The sequence below is a fragment of the Carcharhinus amblyrhynchos genome, chromosome 9, assembly GCF_965287045.1.
Source record: "Carcharhinus amblyrhynchos chromosome 9, sCarAmb.v2.hapA, whole genome shotgun sequence".
Taxonomy (NCBI): Eukaryota; Metazoa; Chordata; class Chondrichthyes; order Carcharhiniformes; family Carcharhinidae; genus Carcharhinus; species Carcharhinus amblyrhynchos.
In genome coordinates, this window is record NC_137332.1 from 86,701,574 (window position 1) to 86,729,550 (window position 27,977).

At 45.8% G+C, this 27,977-nt stretch overlaps 1 protein-coding gene across 1 annotated transcript in view; it reads right to left on the minus strand.

Annotated features, from left to right (window-relative positions):
• cacna1ea (calcium channel, voltage-dependent, R type, alpha 1E subunit a) overlaps positions 1 to 27,977 on the minus strand; it is a 516,576-nt gene that overhangs the window by 150,385 nt on the left and 338,214 nt on the right. The window contains exons 6-9 of the mRNA XM_080196651.1: positions 22,411 to 22,563; positions 19,161 to 19,351; positions 6,940 to 7,043; positions 747 to 862 (exon numbers count right to left, since the gene is read on the minus strand). Coding sequence (XP_080052777.1) covers positions 747 to 862; positions 6,940 to 7,043; positions 19,161 to 19,351; positions 22,411 to 22,563 — 564 coding nt within the window. The remainder of the gene's footprint in view (positions 1 to 746; positions 863 to 6,939; positions 7,044 to 19,160; positions 19,352 to 22,410; positions 22,564 to 27,977) is intronic.

The window sequence follows — 27,977 nt, forward strand, 5'->3', positions numbered from 1 at the left end:
TCCCAGTTGCCAGCATTTGACCAATATCCCTCTAAATCCATTGTACCCATGTAACTATCCAAAAGCTTTTTAAAAGATAAAATTGTACCTACCTGTACTACTACCTTGGCTGAGAGAAGGTTCTCTTGTCTGAGTCTTGGGATGGGAGGCATTACCTAATGAGCAAAGGACAGATCTGGCCTGTGTCCATTCAAGATTATTAGGATAAGAGGTGAAACATAAGATCCTGAGGCGGCTGGACAGAGTTGTTGCTGAGACAATGTTTCTCGTTGCGAAAGAGATGCAAACTTGAGGGCACAGTTTAAAAATAAGAGAGCTCCTATTAAAGTACGAGGAGATTTTTTTTAAAGAATCATTAGTTTGTGGAACTCTTTACCCCAGAGTTCAGTAGATGCAGGGTCATTGATTATTTTGAAGATAGAATCTTGACTAACAAGGGAGTCAAAGGGTTACTGGGAGGTGCCTAATGGCCTATTCCTGTTCTTAATTCACATGTTTGTATACATACTGTAGTGGGACATGGTGAGGAAGATATGTATCAGACATCCTGTAGAGACAGGGTCATTAAATATGTTCAAGGCTAAGAAAGACAGATTTTTAATCAGTAAAAGAATTGAGCGTTATGGGGATAAGACGGGAATGTGTCAGATCAGTCATGATCTCATTGAATGGAAATGCAGAGTCGATGGGCTGAATGGTCTACTTTGGCTCCTGCATCTTATGGCCTTCACCTCTTGGATGTTCACCTGCTTTGTCGATCCAGGCTCGGTAACCATTGAGTTCCCGCTCAATCTGCTGCTGCCTCCGGAGTTTCAGGAATGACCTCCTGTTCTCCACCCTCTCCCGCTCTTTGGCAAATTCACTGGGGAAGCAGAAAGGAGTTAGTGTCAGGCATGTTCTTCTTGTTTGTCACCACTTGCCTTCTCATACATTTTGGGGTGGCACAGCGGTTAGCACTGGTGCTTCACAGTGGCAAGGACCCTGGTTCAATTTTGGCCTCGGGTATGTGTCTATGTGGAATTTGCACGTTCTCCCCATGTCTGTGTGGGTTTCCTCCCATAATCCAGGTTAGGTGGATGTTAAATTGCCCAGATGTGTCCCAAAATGTGTAAATTTGGGGGATTAGTATCATTAATAAGTGGGGTGATGGGATAGGGCCTGGCTAAGATGCTCTATCAGAAAGTCATTGTAGGCTCAACGGGCTGAATTGCCTCCTTCTCACTGTAGGGATTCTATGATCCCTTATCTCCCTTGCAGCTAGTCTCCTCCACCTCCCTGCTCCGACTCACCAACCACATGCGACAGGCCTCCTTGCCATCTGCCCTGGCCTGCCTCATTGTGCCCATCTGTTTTCTTGCACAACAAGCTTTCTCACAATTGGCAAGACATGGGCGGAGGAGGAATGCCTGAGTTAGAAATCCTCTCAGCGTTCGAGGAAAAAGCCCTCAGGCTGGCCGGGGAGGAAGAGGGCCACTCCTGTGCCGATGGAGAAATGGGCACCAAAACATCAGGTGAGGAGTCATAACACCATCACACCAAGCTAACGTTAGTCTTTATATCCTATGCCCCTGCTATGTTTTAATATCATTTCCAGTCTTGTGTAGACGCATGGGGGAGCAGCCCAGAGTCTCCACCCGCCAGAAGCCCTCCCAGACATCAGTGAGGATAAATTCCTGAATGTTGAAATAGAAGAGGAGTCATAGCTTTCACCGATACACCCAAGGGATTGCTGGAGGCCAGATGATGTGCCCCTGGATATGGTCATGCCTTACTTGGTGCAGTCCCAAAGGCAAAGTCAGGAAGGGATGAGTCCAGCTCATCCAACTCCCCTCTTCCTGTTACTGAAACCGCTCCAGACCCATAGGCTGAGGATGGCACTGAATGCAGGCCAGAGCCACCCAGAGTATGCCTATCAAGGACAACAGGACGTGGCAGAGAGCACGCTGCCTCCACCTCTGCTGTGGATCCTGGAGATACACCAAGATGTAACAACAGTGTTAGAAAGGTTAAGGAAGTCTAGTTTCACAGCATGGGCACAAGCATTAGGCAGGTGTAGAGCACCTATGTAAGTCACCTCTATCAATGAAATAAATCTCACTCATTGAAGCCACTCTGTGGTTCCCTGTTCTCATTTCTTCGGTAAGTGTTATTGAGACAACCAGTGTCCATCTTCCACTGAAAGGCTGGATACTCACACACAGCCTCCCCCATCTCTTCTCTGCAAGGCACAGTGACTGAACAAAATCATGCCAGTGTCTCCCTGGTAATGAGGACCCCCCAATCCCACAATGGTCAGGGTCACCACTCAACCTAGTCATTGTGAATGTCTGACCTCAGCACAGACCTCAGTGGCTAGACCCTTATGAAAATAGTGAATCTGCCTCAGATGACAAGGACACTCCTAACTTAGGAAAAATCTAGTTCGCAAGAGAAGACACTCTCCCTGCAACATTTCCCTCATATCACCCTGGTCAGTTTGTGAGCCAGAGAGGAGTCAGCCATTTACAGACGTTCTTTGAAGATCAATGTACTGCCTCCACTGTCTCCTCATGCAACACTGGGACTGTGGGCAACCACTCCCTCCCCATGATATAAGCCCTATCAGTGAGGGTTGGTGCAACCAGAGTCAGACAGGAAAGGACAACAGCTCGAAGCGAAGTTATCACTGGCCTTAATCCTGATCATCCATGAAATGGGAGGGTATGAGAGTGTCCCAAGCTCGCTTGTCCCTTCTAATCATCACCGTTGCTGCCTCGTCCTCCAGGATCTCCTTCATCCACTTCAACATCCTCTTCATCAGAAGGGACATGTCGTTCATCCGTCTCTTTCTCGGGCAGCTCCTCACCCTGTTGAAGCACCGGCTTGTGGAGGGCTCAGCATGCAACCACAATGTGTAACAGCCTCTGGTGACTATATTACCAGGCTCTACCTGTCTGGTCCACATCTTCAGCAACTTGGTTGCATATTTCATCAATGAGCACCAGCCTCATTATATCGGGTCTCTACTGCACTCTGTGGCCTCCACACGGGCATCTACAGCCAACCCTCAGGAGATACCCCCTTGTCCCCGAGGACCAATTCTGTAGCTGTTGAGCTCCCTCAAAGACGTTGGGTATCTGAGAGTGGCCAAGAAGACGGCCATCATCCCAGTACCAAAGAAAAGCCGGGTAGCATGCCTTAATGACTATCATTTGGTGGCTCTGGCATCCATCATTATAAAGTGCGTTGAAAGGTTAGTCACAGCACAAATCAATTCCAGCCTCCTGGATTGCCTGGATCCGCTACAGTTCACCTACCACCGCAATAGGTCCACAGCAGACGCCATCTCCCTGGCCCTACACTCTACACTGGAACACCTAGATAACAAAGATGCCTATGTCAGACTCCTATTTATTGACTTCAGCTCAGTCTTCAACACCATTATTCCTATGAAGCTCATCTCCAAGCTCAGTGGCCTAGAGCTTGACTCCTCCTTCTGTAACTGGACCCGAGACTTCCTAACCCACGGACCACAATCAGTCAGGATAGACAACAGTATCTCTTCTACGATTGTCCTCAACACTGGTGCCCAACAAGACTGTGTCCTTAGCCCCTTACTATACTCCTTATACACCTATGACTTTGTGGTCAAATTCCCCTCCAACTCGATCGTCAAGTTTGCTGATGATACCATCGTGGTACAAGAAAGAATTGATACGACAACAATAATCTCTCACCCAATGACGGCAAAATGAGGGACATAGTCATTAACCTCAGGAAGCATAGTGAAGGACATGCCCCTGTACATCAATGAGAATGAAGTGGGAATGGTCGAGGGCTTCACGCTTCTATGTGTTCAGATCACCAACAATCTGTCCTGGACTCTCCCATGCCGATCCTAAGTTAATAAAGCCCACCAACGCCTCTACCTCCACAGGAGGCTGAGGAAATTTGGCATGTCCACCTCGACTCTCACCAACTTATACAGTTGCACCATAGAAAACATTTTTTCTGGTTGTATCACAGCCTAATACGGCTCCTGCTCTGTTCAAGACTGCAAGAAACTACAAAAGGTCATGAATGTAGCCCAATCCAGCACTCAAATCAGCCTCTCATCCACTGACACTGTCTACACTTCCTGCTGCCTCAGAAAAGCAGCTAGCAGAACCACGGAACCCCCGCACCCTGGGCAGACTCTCTTCCACCTTCTTCCATTGCGGCACGGTAGCACAGTGGTTAGCACTGCTGCTTCACAACTCCAGGGACCTGGGTTTGATTCCCGGCTTGGGTTACTATCTGTGTGGAGTTTGCACATTAGAACATAGAACACTACAGCACAAACAGGCCCTTCGGCCCACAAGTTGCGCCGATCACATCACATTCTCCTCGTGTCTGCGTGTGTTTCCTCCGGGTGCTCTGGTTTCCTCCCACAGTCCAAAGATGTGCGGGTTAGGTTGATCGGCCATGCTAAAATTGCCCCTTAGTGTGCTGAGATGGGTAGGTTAGAGGGATTAGCGGGTAAATGTGTAGGAATATGGGGGTAGAGCCTGGGTGGGATTGTGGTCAGTGCAGACTCAATGGGCCAGATGACCTCTTTCTTCACTGTAGGGTTTCTATGATTCTATGGTCAGTGCAGAGTCAATGGGTGAATGGCCCCCTCCTGCACTATAGTGATCCTATTGGTAAAAAGATACAATAGGCCGAGGTCACGTACCAGCCGACTCAAGATAACTTCTTCCCTGCTGCTGTCAGACTTTTAAGTGAACCTACCTTGCATTAAGTTGGCCTTTCTCTACAGCCTAGCTATGACTGTAATATTACATTCTACACCCTCTTTCCTTCTCTATGAAAGATATACTTTGTCTGTATAGCATGCAAGAAACAATACTTTTCACTGTACATTAATACATGTGACAATAATAAAAACAAATCAAAAACCTGCCCCAGTGCCCCAAATAGCTACTGGCTTGCAAGACCTCCTGACCCCTCCTACCCCCAGCTGCCCGCCTGCTCTCCCCTGCTCCCCCACGCCTGCACCCCCCCCCCCGAAAACATGACACAATCTCCGCTCCCAGTACACCTCCCAACACAAGCCCCTTGGCTGACTCCCTCCTGGACTCATTGCTGGCCTATGGCAGACCGTGGGAGTGAGCTCACCAGGGAAAAACCTGTGGGGAAGTGCACCAATGCCGGACTTATGCCGGAGTCAGACTTTTGAATGTTGGTGGCAATTGCTGTAAAGAGGTCTGCACATGATATGCTGATGTATATGAAAGGGTTTCCCAACATCACACAGAAGCCCATGTTAGAGGGGTTAGGATAACCTGGGACTAAAAACACTAATGAATCAAGATAATTTAGAGTGAATATAATACAGAAAAAGTACAAAGTACCTGGACTTACAATGTATAGTTCACATGGAAACACACAGCCAATGTTAGAGAACTTAAGCATGTATTTTTTGAAAGCATTTTATATTCTGTACTAAAAGCATAAGCCTTGGCTAATGACACTCTAAGGCATGATGGGATACAGTTGAGCAAGAATAACCACATTTCTTGAAAACAATACAGCTACTGAGTGAAGCAAAAACAACTCTCTTATCAGTGTGGGCTTTAGAAAGTATAAGCTTCCTAGACAGTAAAATGAATACAATATTATAATTTTCCTAATAAGGGGCTGCTATGTAGACAATGGGAAAACAACTTCTGAGCCCTGCGGACTAACATATTGGGGTTGTTAGGAGACAGTGGGCAAAGGCTTTCGGACTCTACAGTCTTATATATTCTCATGCTGCCAGAGAGTAGAATGTTTATTGGCCAAGGTCAATGATTTGTACTAAAATGATTGGCTCACATCCGGCTATGATAAGCAAAATAGGTCGGCAAATGATTTCTGAAAATTGTAACACTGGTAACAATGCAATTTGGACTGCCCCCAAATCATTCTCCTATGCGCATAGACCAAGCCTGGGCAATAAAATATATCTTCAGCCAGAAATTTTGCCTCCGGGAGTTCTTTATATTTGCTGACCTGTAATTAATAAAGAGAAATATCTCACACGAAATCCGGCATAATACATAGGTCTCTGAAAAGCTCCATAGGACCCCATTATCCCACTGGCAGAAACAATTGTGCTGGAACATCTCGATGAAAATCTCGTATCTTGATTTTTATGATAATTTGGTTCACCATTTATGTCCGTGGCAAACTGGTGCGCAAAATGTCGGCCAGTTTAACAGTGAACACAGACTGACCAGCTCAGGAAAGTGTACTGAATTTAAAAAAGGCTGTGAAAACTTAGCACATCTTAACCACTCATCAGCGCGAAGAATAAGATTACTGAGATTGCAATATTTCAGATACTCGATGTCAAACCTCAAAATCAGGTTAGATATAGAGTGAGGTTCCCTGTACACTGTCTCGATCAAACATTCCCAGGTACAGAACGGGGTTAGGTACAGAATAAAGCTCCCTCTACACTGTCCCCATCAAATGCTCCTAGGACAGGTACAGAACAGGGTTAGGTACCAAGTAAGGCTCCTTCTATCTACACTGTCCATCAAAGACTTGCAGTACAGGTACAGTACGGGGTTAGATACAGAGTAAAGTTCCCTCTGCACTATCCATCAAATAGTCATGGACTAAAGAAACATACTAAGTATGACATATTTCTGTTACTTTTTTCCCATCTGTCAGTCTGTGGTGTAGAAGTGAAGGAACCGTTTAGGGTGGGTTTTGTCCTTTGAATCCTCATTGACAGAAACTGGGTTTAGTCTAGCATAAGCTCCATCACCTTCAACCTGTGCAACGAAATATATGAAGAAGCTTTTCACTGCTCCATCCTCATTAATGTGCAGCTAGAGGGCAGTGTGTACTGTGTAGTTGGACAGTGTTCCTCTGGACTGGATGATATGTGGCTTACCTGCCCTCAGAGGTGTGGAGATTTCTTGCACTTACCCAGACAGGACTCCTAGCACCAGGTTCAACACGAAGAACGAGCCAATGATAATGAGGGGGATGAAGTACAGCCAGTTCCATGTTGCTCCTAAGGCATCATTGGTCTGCAGAATGAGAGAAGAAAGTCTCCCTTTACATCTGACCCCGACTGAGTCACATGACACCCATGTCTCATGGATAGGTGTGACACAAACCTAAAGGGACCAGGTCAGTTTTGGGCAGAGTTTCACAGGCTCAGCTTCCTGGAAACAGACAACTCTCAAATCTCTACAGTGCAGGAGGCTATCCAGCCCATTGTGTCTGTACTGACTCTCCAAAAGACCAACCCATCCACACCCACATTTTCATCCCCATAACCTGGCACGTTTACCATGGCCAATCCACTTAACCTATACCTTTGGACATTAGAGCAACTTACCATGATGAATCCACTTAACTGACACATCTTTGGACTGTGGGAGAAAACCTACACAAACACAGGGAGAATGTGCAAACTCCACATAGACGATCACCCACGGCCGGAATCGAATCCGAGTCCCTGGCACTTTGAGGCACCAGTGCTAACTACTGTACCACCATGTCACCCATATTCTCCCTCGCATCTCCATTATTCAATCCTATTCTGAGCTCTCCATGCACAGACTTCCTCCTTCTCCTCACCACTGTTCCCAGCACTGCAGATTCATAGACTCCATAGAATTCCCACAGTGTAGAAGGAAGCGATTCGGTCCATTGAATCTGCACCAACTCTCTGAAAGAGCATCTTACCCAAGCCCTATCCTGCTAACCCCATGGACTTACCCCATTAATACCCTCCAGACCAGGCAACACCCTGATAAACCTCTTCTTACCCTCTCTAAAGCACCAAACCCTTCTGGTAGTGTGGCAACTAGAATTGTACACAATATTCTAAATGAGGACTAACTAAGATTCTGTACAGTTGCAGCATGACCTGCCAATGCCCCGACCGATGAAGGCAAGCATGCCATATGCTTTCTTGACTACCTTGTTCACTGCATTGCCACTTTCAGTGATCAGTGGACATGTACCCCCAGATCTCTCTGCCTGTCAATACTCCTGAGGGTTCTACTATGTATTTATAATTCCTACGTGCATTGAACCTTCCAAAATACATTATCTCACACTTGTCCAGATTAAACTCCATTTGCCATTTCTCCACCCAAGTCTCCAACCGGTCTATATCTTGCTGTATCCTCTGACATTCCTCTTCACTATCTGCAACTTCACCAATTTTTGTGTGGTCTGCAAACTTACTAATCAGATGAACAATATTTTTCTCGAAATCATTTATATATTATGAACAACAAAGATCCCTGAACTGATCACTGTGGAACTTGCCAGTCCCAGCCTTCCATTCCGAAAAGCACCCCTGCACTGCTACCCTCTGTCTTCTATGGCCAAGCCTGTTCTGTATTCATCTTGCCTGCTCTCCTCTGATCCAGTGTGACTTCACCTTTTGTACCATGAGGTACCTTGTCAAAGGCTTTACTGAACTCCATGTATACAACATCCACTGCCTTTTCCTCTTCTGTCAACTTTGTCACTTCCTCGAAAAACTCACTCAAGTTAGTGAGGCACCAAGCCGTTTACCATTAATAAGCCCATTTGTTTCCAAATGTGACTAAATCCTGTCCCTAAGAATCTTTTCCAGTAATCTCCCTACCATTGACATAAAGCTCACCGGCATATAATTTCCTAGATTATCCCTGCTGCCCTTCTTAAACAAATGTCTCAATGTCCGATTTTATTTTATAACACTCCTGTGAAGTCCTTTGGAGTCTTTTATTACATAGGTGTGACCTAAATATAAGTTGTTGTTTTTGCAAATATGAGCATAGGAATTTATAATAGCTGCAATAGGAATGGAGAGTATATAGATTATTCACATTTGACAGGTGCATAAATTGAGATTTTGGAGAGGGTATGCTGCACCATAAAGAAATACAAGTAAAAAGAAATACTCTGAAAATTGGGCCTGCTTTCAGTAGAACAGAGTAAATTACATAATGGTTTGAAAAGGTGTTTCAAATATTGAAGAGATGGTGCAAGTATTAGGGGCTCTGAGGTACAAAACCTTTTTAAATAAAAGTCATGGAATTGTAATAAACTATTTGCAATAATTGAAGAGTTTCTGAAGTGAGAAGACAAGAATTAAACATTCAATATGAGGTTAGGACAGAGTGCAGGAGAAACCGCTTGACACCAAGTGGAGCTGTGAAACTGTGGAATTCACCTCCAGTGTTACTGATTGAGCAGAAACCATGTCAATATTTGGGAATAGATTGATTAGACAAAAGAAGAATCAAATGAGAGTAGAACCAATATGCTCTGGCAAAGGATAAACACAAACAAGGCTGAAGGTCTAGTCCCTGTGCTATATTTCTAAACCACTCTCAATGTGAAACTTATGGGAATATGTGTGCTGAGGAGGATGTTAAGAGGCTTTAAGATGATTTAGACAAGTTGAGTGAGTGGACAAACACATGGCGGATGCAATATAGTGTAGATAAGTGTGACATTATCTACTTTGGACGGAGAAACAGAATGGCAGAGTATTGTTTAAGTGGTGATGGCTTTGAAAATATTGATGTACAAAAGGACTTGGGTATCTTTATACACCAGTCACTTGAAAGCAAGCGTGCAAGTAAAGCAAAACAGAAAATGCTGGAAAATCTCAGCAGATCTGATACTGTCTGTGTGATAGAACAGAGCCAATGTTTCGAGTCTAGATGACCCTTTGTCAGAATTCTGATGAAGGTCATCCAGACTTGAAATGTTGGCTCTATTCTCTATCATCAGACATGCATCCAGCATTTCCAGCATTGACAGTATTTTGCTTTTCTGCAGGTACAACAAGCAGTTAGGAAGGCAAATGATACGTTTGGCCTTCATTGCAAGAGGATTTGAGTACAAAAGCAAGGATGTTTTAGTGCAGCTATACAGGGCCTTGGTGATGTTACATCCAGAATATTGTGTGGAGCTTTAGTCTCCTTACCAAAGCAAGAATATACTTTCTATGGAGGGAGTACATTGAAGGTTCACCAGACTGATTCCTGGGATGACAGATTTGTCATATGAGGAGAGATTGGGTTGACTGGGCCAGTATTCACTGTGGGGTGGGGGGCAGGGGATGGTGCTGGTGATCTAGTACAAGGATACAGGATTGGCCATTCAGAATAGAGTTCAGGAGGAATTTCTTCACTCAGAAGGCGCTCTACCACAGAAAGCTGTGGAGGCCACGAAACAGACAGATTTCTAAAGATTTCAAGGGACATGGGGAGAGTGCGGGAGTATGGTGTTGAGTTAGAGGGTCAGCCATGATCACAGATTCATAGGATCATAAAATCTCTACAAAACAGAAGGAGGCCATTTGACCTATTGAGTACGCACTGAGTCTCCAACACAGCGTCCCACCCAGGCGCACCCTACATCTTATCCCTGTAACCCCACGCATTTACCCTTCTAATTCACTGAACCTACACATCTTGGGATACTAATGGATAAATTAGCATGGCCAATCCACCTAACCTGCACACCTTTGGACTGTGGGAGGAAATTGGAGCACCCAGAGTAAACCCACACAGACATTGGGACAATGCGCAAACTCCACACAGTTACTCAAAGCTGAAATTGAACCCGATCCCTAGTGCTGTGAGGCAGCAATGCTAACCACAATGCCACCATGCCACCTATTGAGACCATATTGAATGATGGAGTAGGCTAAAAGGGCGGAATGGTTTACTCCGAACCCTCGTTTCTATGTTTCTATTCTCTGGTCGCCCAACTAAAATGGCAGCGTAAGAACTTCGAAAGAAGGATCTAAACTGATTCCATTTTGTCTCCGTTCCTTTTACTTTCACCAATGGTGGCTTTCCGACTGCCAGTTATAAGTGGTCATAGAGTCATAGAGGTTTACAGCATGGAAAAAGGCCCTTTTTTAAAAAACCCCGAAGGTAATCCTAATTGCTTGCATTTGGCCCATATCCTTCCATACCCATCGTACCCATGTAACTATCTAAATGCTTTTTAAAAGACAAAATTGTATCCGCCTCTATTACTACCTCTGGCAACTTGTTCCAGACACTCACCACCTTCTGTGTGAAAAAATTGCCCTTCTGGACACTTTTAGATCTCTCCCCTTAAACCTCTGCCCTCTAGTTTTAGACTCCCCTACTTTTGGGAAAAGATATCTAGCTGATCTGTGCCCCTCATTATTTTGTAGACCTCTGTAAGATCACCCTCAGCCTCCTATGCTCTAGAGAAAAAAGTCCCAGTCTATCCAGCCTATCCTTATAAGTCAATCCATCAAGTCCCAGTAGCATCCTAGTAATCTTTTCTGCGCTCTTTCTAGTTCAATAATATCCTTTCTATAATAGGGTGACCAGAATTGCACAGAGTATTCCAAGTGTGGCCTTACCAATGTCTTGTACAACTTCAACAAGATATTCACTGTTGTTCGATTCCTCCCATACATCTTTATTAACGTCTTACTAGTCAATCAGATATATATATAGACATAACTTGAATCAGCTAACTTTGCAGTAGACAATATGAAAAGCTGATCAAATTGAGGGGGTCAAGACTATTAAAGGAATAGATAGAGTTAATAGAGAGAAATTATTTCCAATGGGCAATCCAGAACAAGGGGGTATATATTAAAATTAGAGTTAGGCTGTTCAGGATTAATATCAAAAAGCAGTTCTTCCCATGAGCAGTGGAAATCATGGAGTTAAGATAGCGATTAACCAGAAACTAATTGAATAGCCGTAGGGAATCTCTCCCAGAGTACGGTTCCACTGGGTGAAAGACTATTTGGAGAGATATTGTCAACCCCACACAACAGATGATGCCTAGGCAAAGCTCTCAGCTCTGTTGGCTTATTGGCTGCAAGTTGCCATGGCTACCTGGCAACAGCCTCTCAATCCTCTTAGTCCATGTGCTGCGGGTTCCTTGCACTATCTAGAGACAACACTTCTTACCCTGTTTCATTGGCTGCAGGTTGCTAAAGACACTCAGAGACAAAAAGCAAATCCTTTAGTGCTTCATGCAGGTTTAGACCATAATTCAATCTGCTTGGAATGAATTACTAAGAGAGCAGCAGTCGGCACTTGAAAACATTCTCCTCACACATTAGGAGAGAGAGCTAATTGTTTGTGGGAGTTCAGTGATATTCCGTGGGATGAGAAAATTGGAGTTAGCCAACCGAAGAGGAATGAAATGCTGAAAAACCTGATTACAAACACTAATCGTGAGGCAGACAAAATGTTGTGGTTTGTTTCTTGTGTACAAGTAGATTTTACCTCATAGAGTCATAATCACAGAGTTGTACAGCACACGGTCCTTTGACCCATCAGGTCTGCACCAACAATACCTACCGCTAAAGTCATGCCAATTCCATTTTCCATCACTTGTTCCATATCCTTGAATGTTATGATGTTTCAATCCAAATATTTTTTAAAGGTTGTAAAGTTTCCAATCTCAACTACCTTCCCAGGCTGTGCATTCGAGATTGCCATTGCCCTTAAAGATTTTCTTCCTCAAATCCCTTCTGAATCTCTGCCCCTTACCCTAAAACTATGCCCTTTATGATTGACCCCTCAACCAAGGAGAACAGCTGTTCCCTACTTTGTCCATACCCCTCATAATTTTATACACCTCAATCGTGTCTCCCCTCAGCCTTCTCTGCTCTAAAGAAAACAAGCCAAGCCTATACAGTCCCTCCTTATAGCTCAAATACACCACCCCAGGCAATATCCTAGTGAACCTCCTCCGTACCCCATCTAGTGCAGAGGTTAAATTGGCTAAAAGGGAAAAAGAATGAGGAAAGATGGATCGAATTCTGACGTGAGGGATTAAATGTTGAAGTGATGAGCAGTCACAACACTGGTGTTAAATGCTCCATTGATAGGCTGGCAGATTTTACAGACATTCCAAGACCCGACAGATTGCCATCCCCAGGGGGGCAGTATCAGCTACCCGGGTTAGCTGCAGATGGGTAAATATAACTTGGATGAAAGATTTAGCCAGAATTAAAAAGACAAGAGTTACCAATTAGATAAATTAACCGCATTTCTGTAGTTGATAGTTTCAGTTGTACATTCTGGCAACATTTGCTAAATGGTCAATTTCGAGAAGTGGGATCAGTGGAGTCGCCAAGAGGGCTCAGAGATTGGGGGGGTTATGGGATGGGGACAGTCAGCAGGTTCAGTCAGGGGTGTCAGAGAGTGGGGTCAAGGGATGGGGTCAGCGTGTGGGGACAGTGAGTGGGGACAAGGAACCATGTCAGAGAATGGGGTCAGAAAACAGGGTCAGGACTGGGGTCGGGAGTCACTGAGCGGAGCTAGAAGGTGGGATTAGAGGGTGGGGTCAACATGTGTGGTCAGCGAGTGTGGTCGGGGTCAATGAATGCGATTGGATGTCAGCGAGTGTAGTTAGAGTCAGTGAGCTGGGTCAGAGGTCAGTAAGTGGAGTCAGCAAGGGTGGTCTGTGATTGCGGCCGGGGGTCAGTGAGTGGGGTTGGAGGTCAGTAAGGGGGTCAACAAGTGTGATCAGCAAGTGTGGTCAGGGGTCAGGTGTCAGCCAGCGGGGTCAAGTGTCGGTGAGGTCAGTAAGGAAGGTCAGAGGATAGTAAGGAGGGTCAGAGGTCAGTGATCAGGGTCTGCAATTGGGGAAGACGAGCCGGATCAGAAAGCAGTGTCGGAGAGCGGGATCGGAAAGCAGTGTTGGAGAGCGGGATCGGAGAGCAGTGTCGGAGAGCGGGATCGGAGAGCGGGATCGGAAAGCAGTGTCGGAGAGCGGGATCGGACAGCGGGATCAGAAAGCAGTGTCGGAGAGCGGGATCAGAAAGCAGTGTCGGAGAGCGGGATCGGAGAGCAGGATCAGAAAGCAGTGTCGGAGAGCGGGATCGGAGAGCAGGATCGGAGAGCGGGGTCGGAGAGCGGGATCAGAAAGCAGTGTCGGAGAGCGGGATCAGAAAGCAGTGTCGGAGAGCAGGATCAGAAAGCAGTGTCGGAGAGCGGGATCAGAAAGCAGTGTCGGAGAGCGGGATCGGAGAGCAGGATCAGAAAGCAGTGTCGGAGAGCGGGATCGGAGAGCGGGATCAGAAAGCAGTGTCGGAGAGCGGGATCAGAAAGCAGTGTCGGAGAGCGGGATCGGAGAGCGGGATCAGAAAGCAGTGTCGGAGAGCGGGATCAGAAAGCAGTGTCGGAGAGCGGGATCGGAGAGCAGGATCAGAAAGCAGTGTCGGAGAGCGGGATCGGAGAGCGGGATCAGAAAGCAGTGTCGGAGAGCAGGATCGGAGAGCAGGATCAGAAAGCAGTGTCGGAGAGCGGGATCGGAGAGCGGGATCAGAAAGCAGTGTCGGAGAGCGGGATCGGAGAGCGGGATCAGAAAGCAGTGTCGGAGAGCGGGATCAGAAAGCAGTGTCGGAGAGCGGGATCGGAGAGCGGGATCAGAAAGCAGTGTCGGAGAGCGGGATCGGAGAGCGGGATCAGAAAGCAGCGTCGGAGAGCGGGATCGGAGAGCAGGATCGGAGAGCGGGATCAGAAAGCAGTGTCGGAGAGCGGGATCGGAGAGCGGGATCAGAAAGCAGTGTCGGAGAGTGGGATCAGAAAGCAGTGTCGGAGAGTGGGATCAGAAAGCAGTGTCGGAGAGCGGGATCGGAGAGCGGGATCAGAAAGCAGCGTCGGAGAGCGGGATCAGAGAGCGGGATCAGAAAGCAGCGTCGGAGAGCGGGGTCGGAGAGCGGGATCGGAGAGCGGGATCGGAGAGCGGGATCGGAGAGCGGGATCAGAAAGCAGCGTCGGAGAGCGGGATCGGAGAGCGGGATCAGAAAGCAGCGTCGGAGAGCGGGATCGGAGAGCGGGATCAGAAAGCAGTGTCGGAGAGCGGGATCGGAGAGCGGGATCAGAAAGCAGCGTCGGAGAGCGGGATCGGAGAGCGGGATCAGAAAGCAGCGTCGGAGAGCGGGATCGGAGAGCGGGATCAGAAAGCAGCGTCGGAGAGCGGGATCGGAGAGCGGGATCAGAAAGCAGTGTCGGAGAGCGGGATCGGAGAGCGGGATCAGAAAGCAGCGTCGGAGAGCGGGATCGGAGAGCGGGATCAGAAAGCAGCGTCGGAGAGCGGGATTGGAGAGCGGGATCAGAAAGCAGTGTCGGAGAGTGGGATCGGAGAGCAGGATCAGAAAGCAGTGTCGGAGAGCGGGATCGGAGAGCAGTGTCGGAGAGCGGGATCGGAGAGCGGGGTCGGAGAGCGGGATCGGAGAGCAGGATCGGAGAGCGGGGTCAGAAAGCAGCGTCGGAGAGCGGGATCGGAGAGCAGGATCAGAAAGCAGCGTCGGAGAGCGGGATCAGAGAGCGGGACCAGAAAGCAGCGTCGGAGAGCGGGATTGGAGAGCGGGATCAGAAAGCAGCGTCGGAGAGCGGGATCAGAGAGCGGGATCAGAAAGCAGCGTCGGAGAGCGGGATTGGAGAGCGGGATCAGAAAGCAGCGTCGGAGAGCGGGATTGGAGAGCGGGATCAGAAAGCAGTGTCGGAGAGCGGGATCAGAGAGCGTGATCAGAAAGCAGTGTCGGAGAGCGGGATCAGAGAGCGTGATCAGAAAGCAGTGTCGGAGAGCGGGATCGGAGAGCGGGATCAGAAAGCAGTGTCGGAGAGCGGGATCAGAGAGCGGGATCAGAAAGCAGTGTCGGAGAGCGGGATCAGAGAGCGGGATCAGAAAGCAGTGTCAGAGAGCGGGATCAGAGAGCGTGATCAGAAAGCAGTGTCAGAGAGCAGGATCGGAGAGCGGGATCGGAGAGCGGGTTTGCAGAGCGGGGTCGGAGAGTGGGGTCAGAGACCGATGTCAGCAAGTGGGTTCAGAGAGCGGGGTCAGTAACTGATCAATGAGATGTGGTGTTAGGCAGTTTATTTGGTCTTCACTCTGCACTGGAGCAGGTGTGACTCATTCTGTATCAGTTTTGCCAGCAGTGAGATGGGTCAGTGATTTTCTATGTATAGTTGGACTGTTTTTCAATGATTGCTCCTGCCCTGCACTTTAAGATTGGTGAAGGCTATCATCATGGTACCCACTTAGTCTGACTGGAATCACACATAGTTGGTTCTTTCAATGCTTAATGCCAATAGCAAGTGCAACAATCATCACATATAACAACCATTAATCAATGGCTACAACTTGGAGAATGAGAAGTGCCCCATTAAACAAGATCATTATATTAATACAGCAGCTACAACCTTGAATGTTCTGCAAGATATTTGCGCTATACATGTCAAACATTGGTGACAAGAACGGTTGACGATGGGAGAGCCGTTGATGTCATCTATATGGATTTCAGTAAGGCGTTTGACAAAGTCCCTCATGGTAGGCTGGTAGAAAAGGTTAAGGCGCATGGGATACGAGGTCAGGTAGCTAGGTGGATTGAGAACTGGCTGGGTAATAGGAGACAGAGGGTAGTTGTGGAGGGGACCTTGTCGGGCTGGAGGCCAGTGACCAGTGGTGTGCCGCAGGGCTCAGTACTGGGACCTCTCCTCTTTGTAGTCTACATAAATGACTTGGAAGAGAGCGTAGGTGGTGTGATCAGCAAGTTTGCTGATGACACCAAGATGGCAGGGTTGGCGGGTACCGAAGTGGATTGTGAGGTGATACAACAGGATATAGATAGGTTGGTGCATTGGGCAGATAGGTGGCAGATGGAATTTAATCCTGACAAATGCGAGGTGATGCATTTTGGAAGGAATAATGTAGAGAGGAGCTATGTGATTAAAGGTAGACAAATTAGGAGTATAGAAACACAGAGGGACCTGGGAGTGCAGGTTCACAAATCCATGAAGGTTGCGACACAAGTGGAGAATGTTGTCAGGAAGGCTTATGGAATGCTAGCCTTTATAGGAAGGGGTATAGAGTTTAAAAGCTGCCGTCTAATGCTTCAGTTGTATAGAACATTGGTTAGACCGCATTTGGAGTACTGCGCCCAGTTCTGGTCACCTTACTACCGGAAGGACGTGGAGGCTCTGGAAAGGGTGCAGAGGAGGTTTACCAGGATGTTGCCTGGCATGGAGGGGCTGGGTTATGAGGAAAGGCTGGAGAAACTGGGACTGTTCTCCTTGGAAAGATGGAGATTGAGGGGGGACATGATAGAGGTATATAAGATACTGAAGGGAATAGACAGAGTCAATAGTGAGAGACTGCTCCCTAGATTGGTTACAAATACAAGAGGACATGATTTAAGGGTGAGGGGGGAGAGGTATAATTTGGATATGAGAGGAAGGTTCTTTACGCAGAGAGTTGTGGGGGTATGGAACGTGCTACCGAGTAGGGTGGTGGAGGCGGGAACGTTGGACTCGTTTAAGGTTCAGTTAGATAGGCACATGAGTGAAACGAGGATGGAGGGTTATGGTAGGGGTTATTAAATAAGGGTTAGAACCTCGGGAGAGACTGGAAAGGCAGGCTTGTGATTAACGTTTTTGTCTTTTTATTCTGCAGGTGGAGGCCCACCTCGTTGTCAAACGAGGGGCATGCACACGGTGGGTCGTGCGTGGGCTGCTCTTGGAGGTTCCGGGAGGGGCCTAGTACTTCGTGTCGGTGTGTGTGCTTGATCCTGGACCGGTAGACGGGCGCCGCAACAGCTCGCTGACTAGCACTGCTAGCTGTGCAGATACATGGATTTGGGCCTGTGTCTGTGGGAGTTTGTGCATTCTCCCTGTGGTTGCGTGGGTTTCCTCCGGGCGCTCTGATTTCCTCCCACACCCCAAAGATGTGCTCTTAGGCTGATTGGTTTTACCAAATTGACACTATTCTCCCCTGAATCTGGCTAAGTCAGGGGTTCTATTTGTAGATACGCAGGGTAGAATAGGTGTAGGGTGATGCGGCGGCGCGGGCTTGTTGGGCCGAAGGGCCTGTTTCCCGTGCTGGGTTGTTCTTTGTTCTTTGTTCTTTATTAGGTCCCACATACCAATTTCAGATTACCCTGACCATTTTCCAAAGGTAGGGAAGTCTAAAACTAGAGGGCATAGGTTTAAGGTGAGAGGGGAGAGATACAAAAGTATCCAGAGGAGCAATTTTTTCACACAGAGGGTGGTGAGTGTCTGAAACAAGCTACCAGAAGTACCAGAAGAAGCAGGTACAATTTTGTGTTTTAAAAAGCGTTTAAACAGTTATACGGGTAAGATGGGTATAAAGGGAAATGGACCAATTGCGGGCAATTGGGATTAGCTTAGGGGTTTAAAAAAAAGGTAGCAATGGACAAGTTGGGCCGAAAGGCCTGTTTCCATGCTGTAAACCTCTATGACTAACAACCTACTGCTCTATAATTTACTGTCTGTCTTATATTCTTCACAAAAAGGACTTAAGTTGCATTTATTTGTTATCTTTCACAATCTTACATCTTCCCAAAGAGTATCGCAGCCAGAATACACAAAATCTGCAGCCACTGTTGTAATATTAACTCGCACACAGTAAGATTCCATAATGTGATAATGATCAGATAATCTGTTCAGGTGATGTTGGTTGAGGGAACATTATTGGCCAGGACACTGAGCAGAACTTGCCTCGCTGTTCTTTGAACTTGCACCTTGGCAGCACATTAAGATGTGATCGAAAACGTGACACCTCTAACAGTGCAGCACCCCTCAGCCATGGCAAGGGAGTGAAGTTTAGGAATTTTGATGCAATTGGAGTGCAGGGTATTTCATAGGGATTCTTGCCTGTCAAGCTGAGCAGGTTGGAAGTCCCACAGCTGCTTGGTGTGAAACCGACAAAGCAATTGAGAAAATGAGGTGCCAATATTCCAAGGTACCAGGATGGCACCTGGACTTAAAGGGCAGGGTTGGCAGGGAAAGTTAGTCAACGACCTTAAGTAATTGGTCATGTTAGTGAGATATAGACCATAGACAGAGCATAGGGAGAGGTCAATTAGAAAATTGTATCTCTACTAGTGCTGAGAGAGAGAGCTAAGTCTACTCTTTCCCCTTAGCCCTGTTTTGATTTTCCCCTTTGCATTTGCCTCTTCTGAAAGTTACAACTAAATCTGCTTCAGCCAGTACATTCCAAATCACAACTATTTCCTTCTGATATCTTCAATCTGTGTCCCTTTGCTTACTGACCCTCCTGGCTCTGGAAAGAGCTCCTCCTTATTTATTCTCTCAGACCTTTGTTGGTTTCGAACAGCTTCATTAATCCTTCTCCTTAGTTTGTCGGTAACTTACATGGTAGAGGATGGTGGTCCATCCCTCCATGGTAATGCACTGGAAGACTGTGAGAAGAGCAAACAGGATGTTGTCAAACTGGGTGATGCCAGCATTGGGTCCAATCCAGTACTGACACACGGTGCCGTTTGGACAGAGGCGAGCCGGTTCCTGAGTGCCGCAGGGGAATTGCAACTCCATGTCTTCTGCATCTGTCAGGCAAGAGTTCAGAATTAACATTTTTCACAACTTACATTTCTAGCCCACCTTTCATAATCTTAGGATGTCTCAAAGGGTTTTACAGCCAACCAAACAATTCCTTTGAAATGATGCAAAGGAGGCAGCCCAATGGGAGCACAGCCAAATCCCACAAACAAATCTCTGATAACAACACAATCCTCTGTTCTGATGTTAAATGAGGGGCACAGATCTACCAGGACATTCTGGAAAATAGTCCTCCCCTTCTGCACAATATTGAGATGGGAGCCTCTCCATCCACTTGAGAGTGCAGGCAGAACCTCAACTGAACATCTAAACTTAAAGACAACACCTCCAATAGGTGGCGGTAAGGTGGAACAGTGGCACAGTGGTTAGCACTGCTGCCTCACAGTGCCAGGGACCTGGGTTCAATTCCAGCCTTGGGTGACTGTCTGTGTGGAGTCTGCATGTTCTCCCCGTGCCTGCATGGGTTTACTCTGGGTGTTCTGGTTTCCTCCCACACTCCAAAGATGTTCAGGTTAGATGGATTGGCCACGATAAATTGCTCCTTAGTGTCCCAAGATGTGAAGGCTGGGAGGATTAATCATGCATGGGTTTACAGGAATGGGGTGAAAGGTCCTGGGTAAGATGCTCTGATGAAAAGTTGTTGCAGACCTGATGGGCTGAAGTTTAAAGTTTATTTATTATGTCAGGGTGAATCGCAAAGATAAGAAGTTCTAGCTTTCATTAGACTTACATTAACACTGCAATGATGTTACTGTGAAAATACCCCAGTCGCCATACTTCAGCACCTGTTTGGGTACATTGAGGGAGAATTTAGCATAATCAATGCACCTAATCCGCACGTCTTTCAGACTGTGGGAGGAAACGGGAGCCCCCAGAGGAAACCCGCACAGACACGGGGAGAACACACAGACTCTGCATTGAAAGTGACCCAAGCCAGGAATCGAACCTGGGTCCCTGGATTGTGAGGCAGCAGTGCTAACCACTGTGTCACCATGCCACCCATGACAGAAGTCCCCTTCTGCACTGTAGGGATTCTATGACAGTGCAGTACTCTCTCAGCACTGCTTTAGGAGAATCAGCTTGCATTATACAAAGAACAAAGAACAAAATCAGCCCGGGAAACAGGCCCTTCGACCCAACAAGCCCGCGCCGCCATCTCAACATCACCAGTCCACCTCTCCACCCACGACCCCTGTCTAATGTTTTATGGCCATCCAGATTGAGGGAAACTGATTTAGGGACAATTTATTCCTGCCAATCAGCCTAACGGCACATCTTTGGGGTGTGGGAGGAAACAGGAGCACCCGGAGAAAACCCACGCAAGCACGGGGAGAATGCGCAAACTCCCACAGACACCGGCCCAAATCCATGTGTCTGCACAGCAATCAGTGATAGTCACTGAGTTGTCGTCTTGCCCAGTATCTTGTCCAGTTTAGGCACACACTAACGACATGAAGCACTAGGCCAATCTCGAACAACCAAGAGCAGCCCCAGTACGACCCATCGTGTGTATGCCCCTCGTTGGAGCACACGAGGTGGACCGACTTAATGTTATTATATGTTGGAATGACCAGAACACAAAGTCTACTGACTCTGAGGCAAGACTGCTACCAGTGAATGGGTTTATGGGAGAAGAGGCAAACAAATTGCTCCATTTAAATCTATTTATGTTCTTTTGAGAGAGCTGGAATTGGCCGGAGAGACACATTTCACAGGATGCCCAGTTAATTAGACATCTCCCTGCACAGTTCAGCTCACAGCACGTTTCACAATCTGTAAACAACAGCAAGGAAATACAGGGGAGCTGAGAACCTGATGAATAGGACAACCAACATGCTAACCCCTCAACCAATGACATTTCAGGAATGTGAAAGTAATTGCAGCAGGAATGAGAAGGTGGGTAATTAAAAGGGATGGATTCAATGTCAAATCAGGAGCGAAGAAGAAATAAAGAGAATGTGACTGTTAACTTCCCAGGAATCAGTTGTGTCTGTTTACAACTAGCAGGGTGCAGAGGAGATTCATTAGGTTGATTCTGGAGTTGAGGGGGTTGGCTTATGAGGAGAAACTGAGTAGACTGGAGCTATACTCATTGGAATTCAGAAGAATGAGGAGAGATCTGATAGAAACATATAAGATTGTGAAGGGAACAGGTAAGATAGAAGCAGGGAAGTTGTTTCCACTGGTGGGTGAAACCAGAACTAGGAGCATAGCTTCAAAATAAGGGGAAGCAGATTTAGGACTGAGTTGAGGAGGAACTTCTTCACGCAAAGGATTGTGAATCTGTGGAATTCCCCACCCAGTGAAGCAGCTGAGGCTATCTCATTGAATGTTTTTAAAAGATAGATGAATTTTTGAACAGTAAAGGAACTAAGGGTTATGGTCAGTGGACAGGTAAGTAAAGCTGAGTCCACAAAAAGATCAGCCATGATCTTACTGAATGGTGGAGCACGCTCGAGGGGCCAGGTGGCCTACTCCTTGTTCTTATGGCTTATGGTACATCTTCATTCGAATCACACACTCAACACTTCTAATCTGGGATTTAATCAAGATCTATTCTGATTCGTGATTGGTCAAGTACTTTCCTGATCTGTGATTGGTTGTGGGCCCTCATGGTCTGTGATTGGTTATGGTCCCTTGTGGTTAGTAATTGATCAAGGGTTCTCTTAGTTTGCGATTGGTCAAGTACTCGCCCTGTTTGTGACTGGTCAAGATCTTTTCTAGTTTGTGATTGGACAACGGCTTTCCCAGTTTGTGACTGGTCAAGAGCTCTCCTGATTTGTGATTGGTCAAAGGCTCTCCTGATTTGTGATTGGTCAAGAGCTCTCCTGATTTGTGATTGGTCAAGAGCTCTCCTGATTTGTGATTGGTCAAGGGCTCTCCTGATTTGTGATTGGTCAAGGATTCTCCTGGTTTGTGACTGGTCAAGAGTTCTCCTGGACTGTGATTGGTCAAGGGCTGTCCTGGATTGTGATTGGTCAAGGGCTCTCCTGGATTGTGGCTGGTGAAGGGCTCTCCTGGTTCGTGATTGGTTAAGGGCACTCACCAGTATTCTTGGCGTAGCAAGTTAGGTGCAGCTTGCCATAGTAGAACTCCAGCCCGATGATGGCAAACATGAGGATAGCAAAGAAGAGGAGGAGGCCAATCTGGAGAAGGGGCACCATTGCCTTTATAATAGACTTCAGTACAATCTGCAAACCTATAGGGAGGAAGATAAAATAGGAATCAGAATGACTCATTCAGAGTAGCCACATGTCAGAATCCAATAATGCTCTGCCAACCACTCAGGTCACCTCTCCCCAACTATTCATCACACAAGTAACCATGGCAAGTCAGAGAGATTGAACCTGAGGGGGACAGTGTAGAAAGCAACATATAAAAACAGCAGGAAGACTAGAGAGGCAGAGAGAATCAGACAGAGTCAGAGAGCGGTGGAAAGTCAGAGAGAGGTGGAGAGGGGCAGAGAGGCGGAGATTCAGAGAGAGGTAGAGAGTCGGAGAGTCAGAGAGGTGGAGAGTCAGAGAGAGGTGGAGAGAGGTGAAGAGAGGCAGAAAGAATCAGAGAGAGAGGTGGAGAGTCAGAGAGAGTTGATGAGAGGCGGAGAGAGGTGTAGAGGCACAGAGAGGGTCAGAGAGAGTCGGAGAGTCAGAAGAGTGCGAGAGAGACAGAGAGGGACAGAGAGAGTCAGAGAGAGGTGGAGAGTCAGAGAGAGGCGGAGAGAGTCGGAGAAATTTGGAGAGGGACAGAGGGAGTCAGAGAGTCAGGGAGAGTCAGAGAGAGTCGATGAGAGGCGGAGAGAGTCAGAGAGAGTCGATGAGAGGCGGAGAGAGTCAGAGAGAGGTGTAGAGGCGCAGAGAGAGTCAGAGAGAGGCGGAGCGTCAGAGAGAGGTGGAGAGTCAGAGAGAGGTGGAGAGAGTCAGAGAGTCAGAGAGAGTCGATGAGAGGCAGAGAGAATCAGAGAGTCATAGAGATTTACAGCGTGGAAACAGGTCCTTTGGCCCAACTTGTCTATGCCATACTTTTTTTTAAACCCCTAATCAAGTTCCAATTGCCTGCATTTGGCCCATATCCTTCCATATCCATCTTACCCATATGACTGTCTAAATGCTTTTTAAAAGACAAAATTGTTCCCGGGTCTACTGCTACCTCAGCAGCTTGTTCCAGACACTCTACACTCTGTATGAAAAAATTGTCCCTCAGGACCCTTTTGTATCTCTGCCCTCTCACCTTAAACCTCTGCCCTTTAGTTTTAGACTCCCCTACCTCTGGGAAAAGATATTGATTATCTAGCTTATCTATGTCCCTCGTTATTTTATAGACCTCAAAAAGATCACCCTTCAGCTTTCTGCGCTCCAGAGAAAAAATTCCCAGTCTATCCGGCCTCTCTTTATAATTCAAACCATCAAGTCCTGGTGGCATCTTATTAAGTGTCTTCAGCACTTTTTCTAGTTTAATAATATCCTTTCTATAATAGGGTGACCAGAACTGTACACAGCATTCCAACTATAACCTTACCAATGTCTTGTACAACTTCAACAGGACATCCTAACACCTGTATTCAATGTTCTGACCAATGAAACCAAGCATGCCGAATGCCTTCTTCACCACTCTGTCCACCTGTGATTCCACTTTCAAAGAGCTATGAACATTTACCCCTAGATCTCTTTGTTCTGTACCTCTCCCCAGTGCCCTACCATGAACTGAGTATGTCCTGCCCTGGTTCAATCTACCAAAATGCATCACCTCGCGTTTGTCTAAATTAAACTCCTGGATTTATAATGTCTCCAGGAAAGATTGGGAAATGGCTAAATAAGAGGAATGCCTTAGAGATTAAAGATGAAATCACTTTAATAATCAGTGAGGGTATAATGAGAGGTGAGCAGGCTGCGCAGACTTTCTGGATAAAATTAAGAATTTCACTTAGTTGTGTACAGCTCTGGAGATTATTGTTTCTATACAGATTGGAGAAAGCAGACTAACACACATCAGAAACGGAGTGAATCTCGAACGTGTTGAGGTAGTTTTCTGCAATGATATGTTCTAGAAACAGCAGAGGGCAGCTCATATTAGATTGAATAATGAGTAATGAGCCAAATTTAACTTATCACCTAATGATGCATGAACGTTTATATATTTATATCATAATATGATCGATTCAAAACAATGTTTGAAAGGGAGAAATGTGGAACAGCTATTAAGATTCTATATTTAGGTAAGGCTGATTTCAATTGATTGAGACAGAGACAGTCCACAGCAAATGGAACAAATCTGATAATATGTCAAATGACAGAAGATCAGTGAGAGGTGATCAAAAATTTTTTTAACGTGATACAGAACCAATTTATACCCCTAAGGGACAAGAACTCTACTTACCCATAAAGACAGCCATGGAAAACTAAGGAGGTAAAAGACAACATAAAACTAAAAGAATCATCAGACAAAATTACAAAAAATAGCACAGACCCTGGTGAATGAGGAAGATACAAAGACAAACAATGGGTAACGAAACAGATGGTAAGAGCTACAGAAAAAGAGTATGAGAAAACTTGCAAGGGAATTAAAAAGCATCCTGATTACATTCGGAAAAGAGGGTGGTCAGGAACAGTGTGGGCTACTTAAAACTGATCACAGTGATAAAGTGGTGAATATATTAAATATTTATTTGCTCTGCATCAGTACTTACAGCAGAGGAAGAGGTCAGCAAACCCAACATTACTAGAAAACTAGTGTAGAATCAGGGGCAGGAACTCAACAAAATGAACACAAATGACAGTGATGGAGAAAATAATAACCCTAAACAGTAACAAATCCTCAGGACCAACTGTATACCCAGAGTTTCAGAGAGAGTTCAAAGAATCCCTACAATGCAGAAGAAGGCTATTCAGCCCGTCGAGTCTGCACTGCCCACAAGCAACCCAGGCCCAATCCCCATAAGCCCATATATTTACCCTGCTAATCCCTCTGATAATATGGGTAATTTACCATGGCCAATCAACCTAACCTACACATCTTTGGACTGTAGGAGGAAACCAGAGCACCCAGCAGAAACACACGCAGACATGGGGAGAATGTGCAAACTCCACACTGATAGTGACCCAAGCCGGGAATTGAACTCAGGTCCCTGGCGCTGTGAGGCAGCAGTGATAACCATCGTGCCACCATGCTGCTCTTGTTAGTGAGAACATTGTAGATGCCCAAAGTATAATCTTCTAGAGTTCTCTCAGATTGGGACGTGTTTATTTATGTCACTCCATTGTTTAAGAAAGGTGAAAGAGAGAGGTCAAGGAACTAAAACAAAAACAGAAAATGCTGGAAAATCTGAGCAGGTCTGACAGCACCTGTGGAGAGAGAATCCTCTAAGTGTCATCCAGATACAAAACTTTGTCTCTATTCTCTCTCCACAGATGCTAACAGAGCTGCTGAGGTTTTCCAGCATTTTCTGTTTTTGTTTTAGAGTCCAGCATCTACAATAATTTGCCTTCCTCAGGGAATTGAAGACCAGTTAGACTAATGCCTTTTGTCTACACAGATAAATTCAGGATAAAGTGATTGAAATCTTTCACCTGTTCACTGACATTTCGATCCAATAGACTAATGCACAGTTGGCCTTTATATCCAGAGAACTGAAATATAAGGGGGTCAAAATTATGTTTCAATTACACAAAGCCCAGATCGGATTATAGCTGGAGTTATTGTGAACAGTTCTGTGCACCACACCTGCGGAAGGATTTACTGGCCTTGAGGCAGTGCAGTGCAGATTTACCAGAATGGTATCTGAACTGCAATGATTATATTCTCCAGAATTTAGAAGGTTAAGGGATGATCGGATTGACATTTTCAAGATATTTCAGGACAAAGTTAAGGCCAGACAGGAATGGCTAGACAGGAATTTTGAATTGGAGGGAAGAATACAGTTGTCGTGGACCACATGGGTATGGATAACGTGGAAGAACTCGGAAAGAATTCCTGTGAAGGGTATATGATTAGGTGGGGCTAAATTAAAAAAAGAGAGCCACAAAGGTAGTAATCCATAGATTATTATCTGACCCATCAAGCAAAAAGATAGTAATCCATAGATTATTATCTGACCCATCAAGCAAATTCCCATAGGGTTAATCAGATTAGAATGTTGAATGTATGGTTCAAAGATTGGTGTGGGAGAAATGGGGTTTGATTCATGGACAACTGGCACCAGCATTAGAGAAACAGGAAATTGTATCCTAATGATCGGGATAGTGACAACTAGAGCATGACAGAAAAGCATGGAATGTATAAACACAGGAGGGCATCAGAATAGGGAAAATTGTGCAAGGATAGGGTTAAAGACCATTTGCTGAATGCACACATCATTTGTAACAAGATGAATAAACTTATACCACAGATAGAAATAAATGAGTATGATATGATAGTCACTACAGAAACATGGTTGCAAAATGATGAAGGCTGGGACCTGAACATTCAAGAGCTTTTGAAATTTCAGAAGAACAGGAAGAAAGGAAAAGGAGGTGGGGTAACCCTGTTAATAGTGTATGAAAACATTACAACACCGAGAATGATTTTGCTTTGGAGGATCAATAATTCAAATCAATTTCGTGTCATAGAGGTTTACAGCATGGAAACAGGCCCTTTGGCCCAACTTGTTCATTTTGCCCTTTTTCTTAAACCATAAAGCAAGTCCCAATTGCCCCCATTTGGTCCATATCCCTCTATATCTATGTTACCTATGTAACTGTCTAAATGCTTTTTAAGAGATAAAATTGTACCTGCCTCTACTTACTATCTTGTTCCAGCTTGTTCCAGACACTCACACCCTCTGGACTCTTCTGTATCTCTCCCCCTCTCACCTTAAACCTATGCACTCTAGTTTTAGACTCCCCTACCTTTGGGCTAAATTTGAACAGTGATAAGAGAAAGCAAAGGAAATCAGTCAGTACTGGGAGTAGCTTATATGCCCCATGACAGTAGCTACACTACAGATGAAATATAAATCAAGAGGTTTGTAAGAAAGGTACTGCAATAATTATGGGCAATCTTATAGCTTGGATAGATCAACTTGGAAAAGGATAGAATATATTTGGGACCATTTCTTAGAATAGTACATCAATAAACATCCAAGGAGCAGATTATATTATAGGTGATAATGTGTAACAAGACAGGGTTAATTAATGACCTTATAGTAAAGGATCGAGGCAAGAATGATCATATGATGATGAAATTCCACATTCTCTTTGAGGGTGAGAAATGTGGGTCTAAAACTCGTGTATTAAATTAAAATAAGGACAATTACTTCAGTAGGAAGGCTAAAGTGGAATGGGAAAATTGGCTAAAATAGTATAATAGAGAAGCAATGACAGACACTGAAATAGATAATTTATAACTCTTTTCTAGTATGTATCCCATTGAGAAAGACTTTATGGGGAGGGTGCACATTAGTTAACAAAAGACTTAAAGAATGGTATCAAAATGAAATAATATGCGTATAAAGCTGAGGTGGTTAATGGTCAGTTAGAAGATTGGGAAAGAAATCGGCAAATGGGAAAACTAATGATACTAAAGGCTGGCCAATCCCCTGGACCTGATGGGCTGCATCCTAGGCAATTAAAATAAGTGATG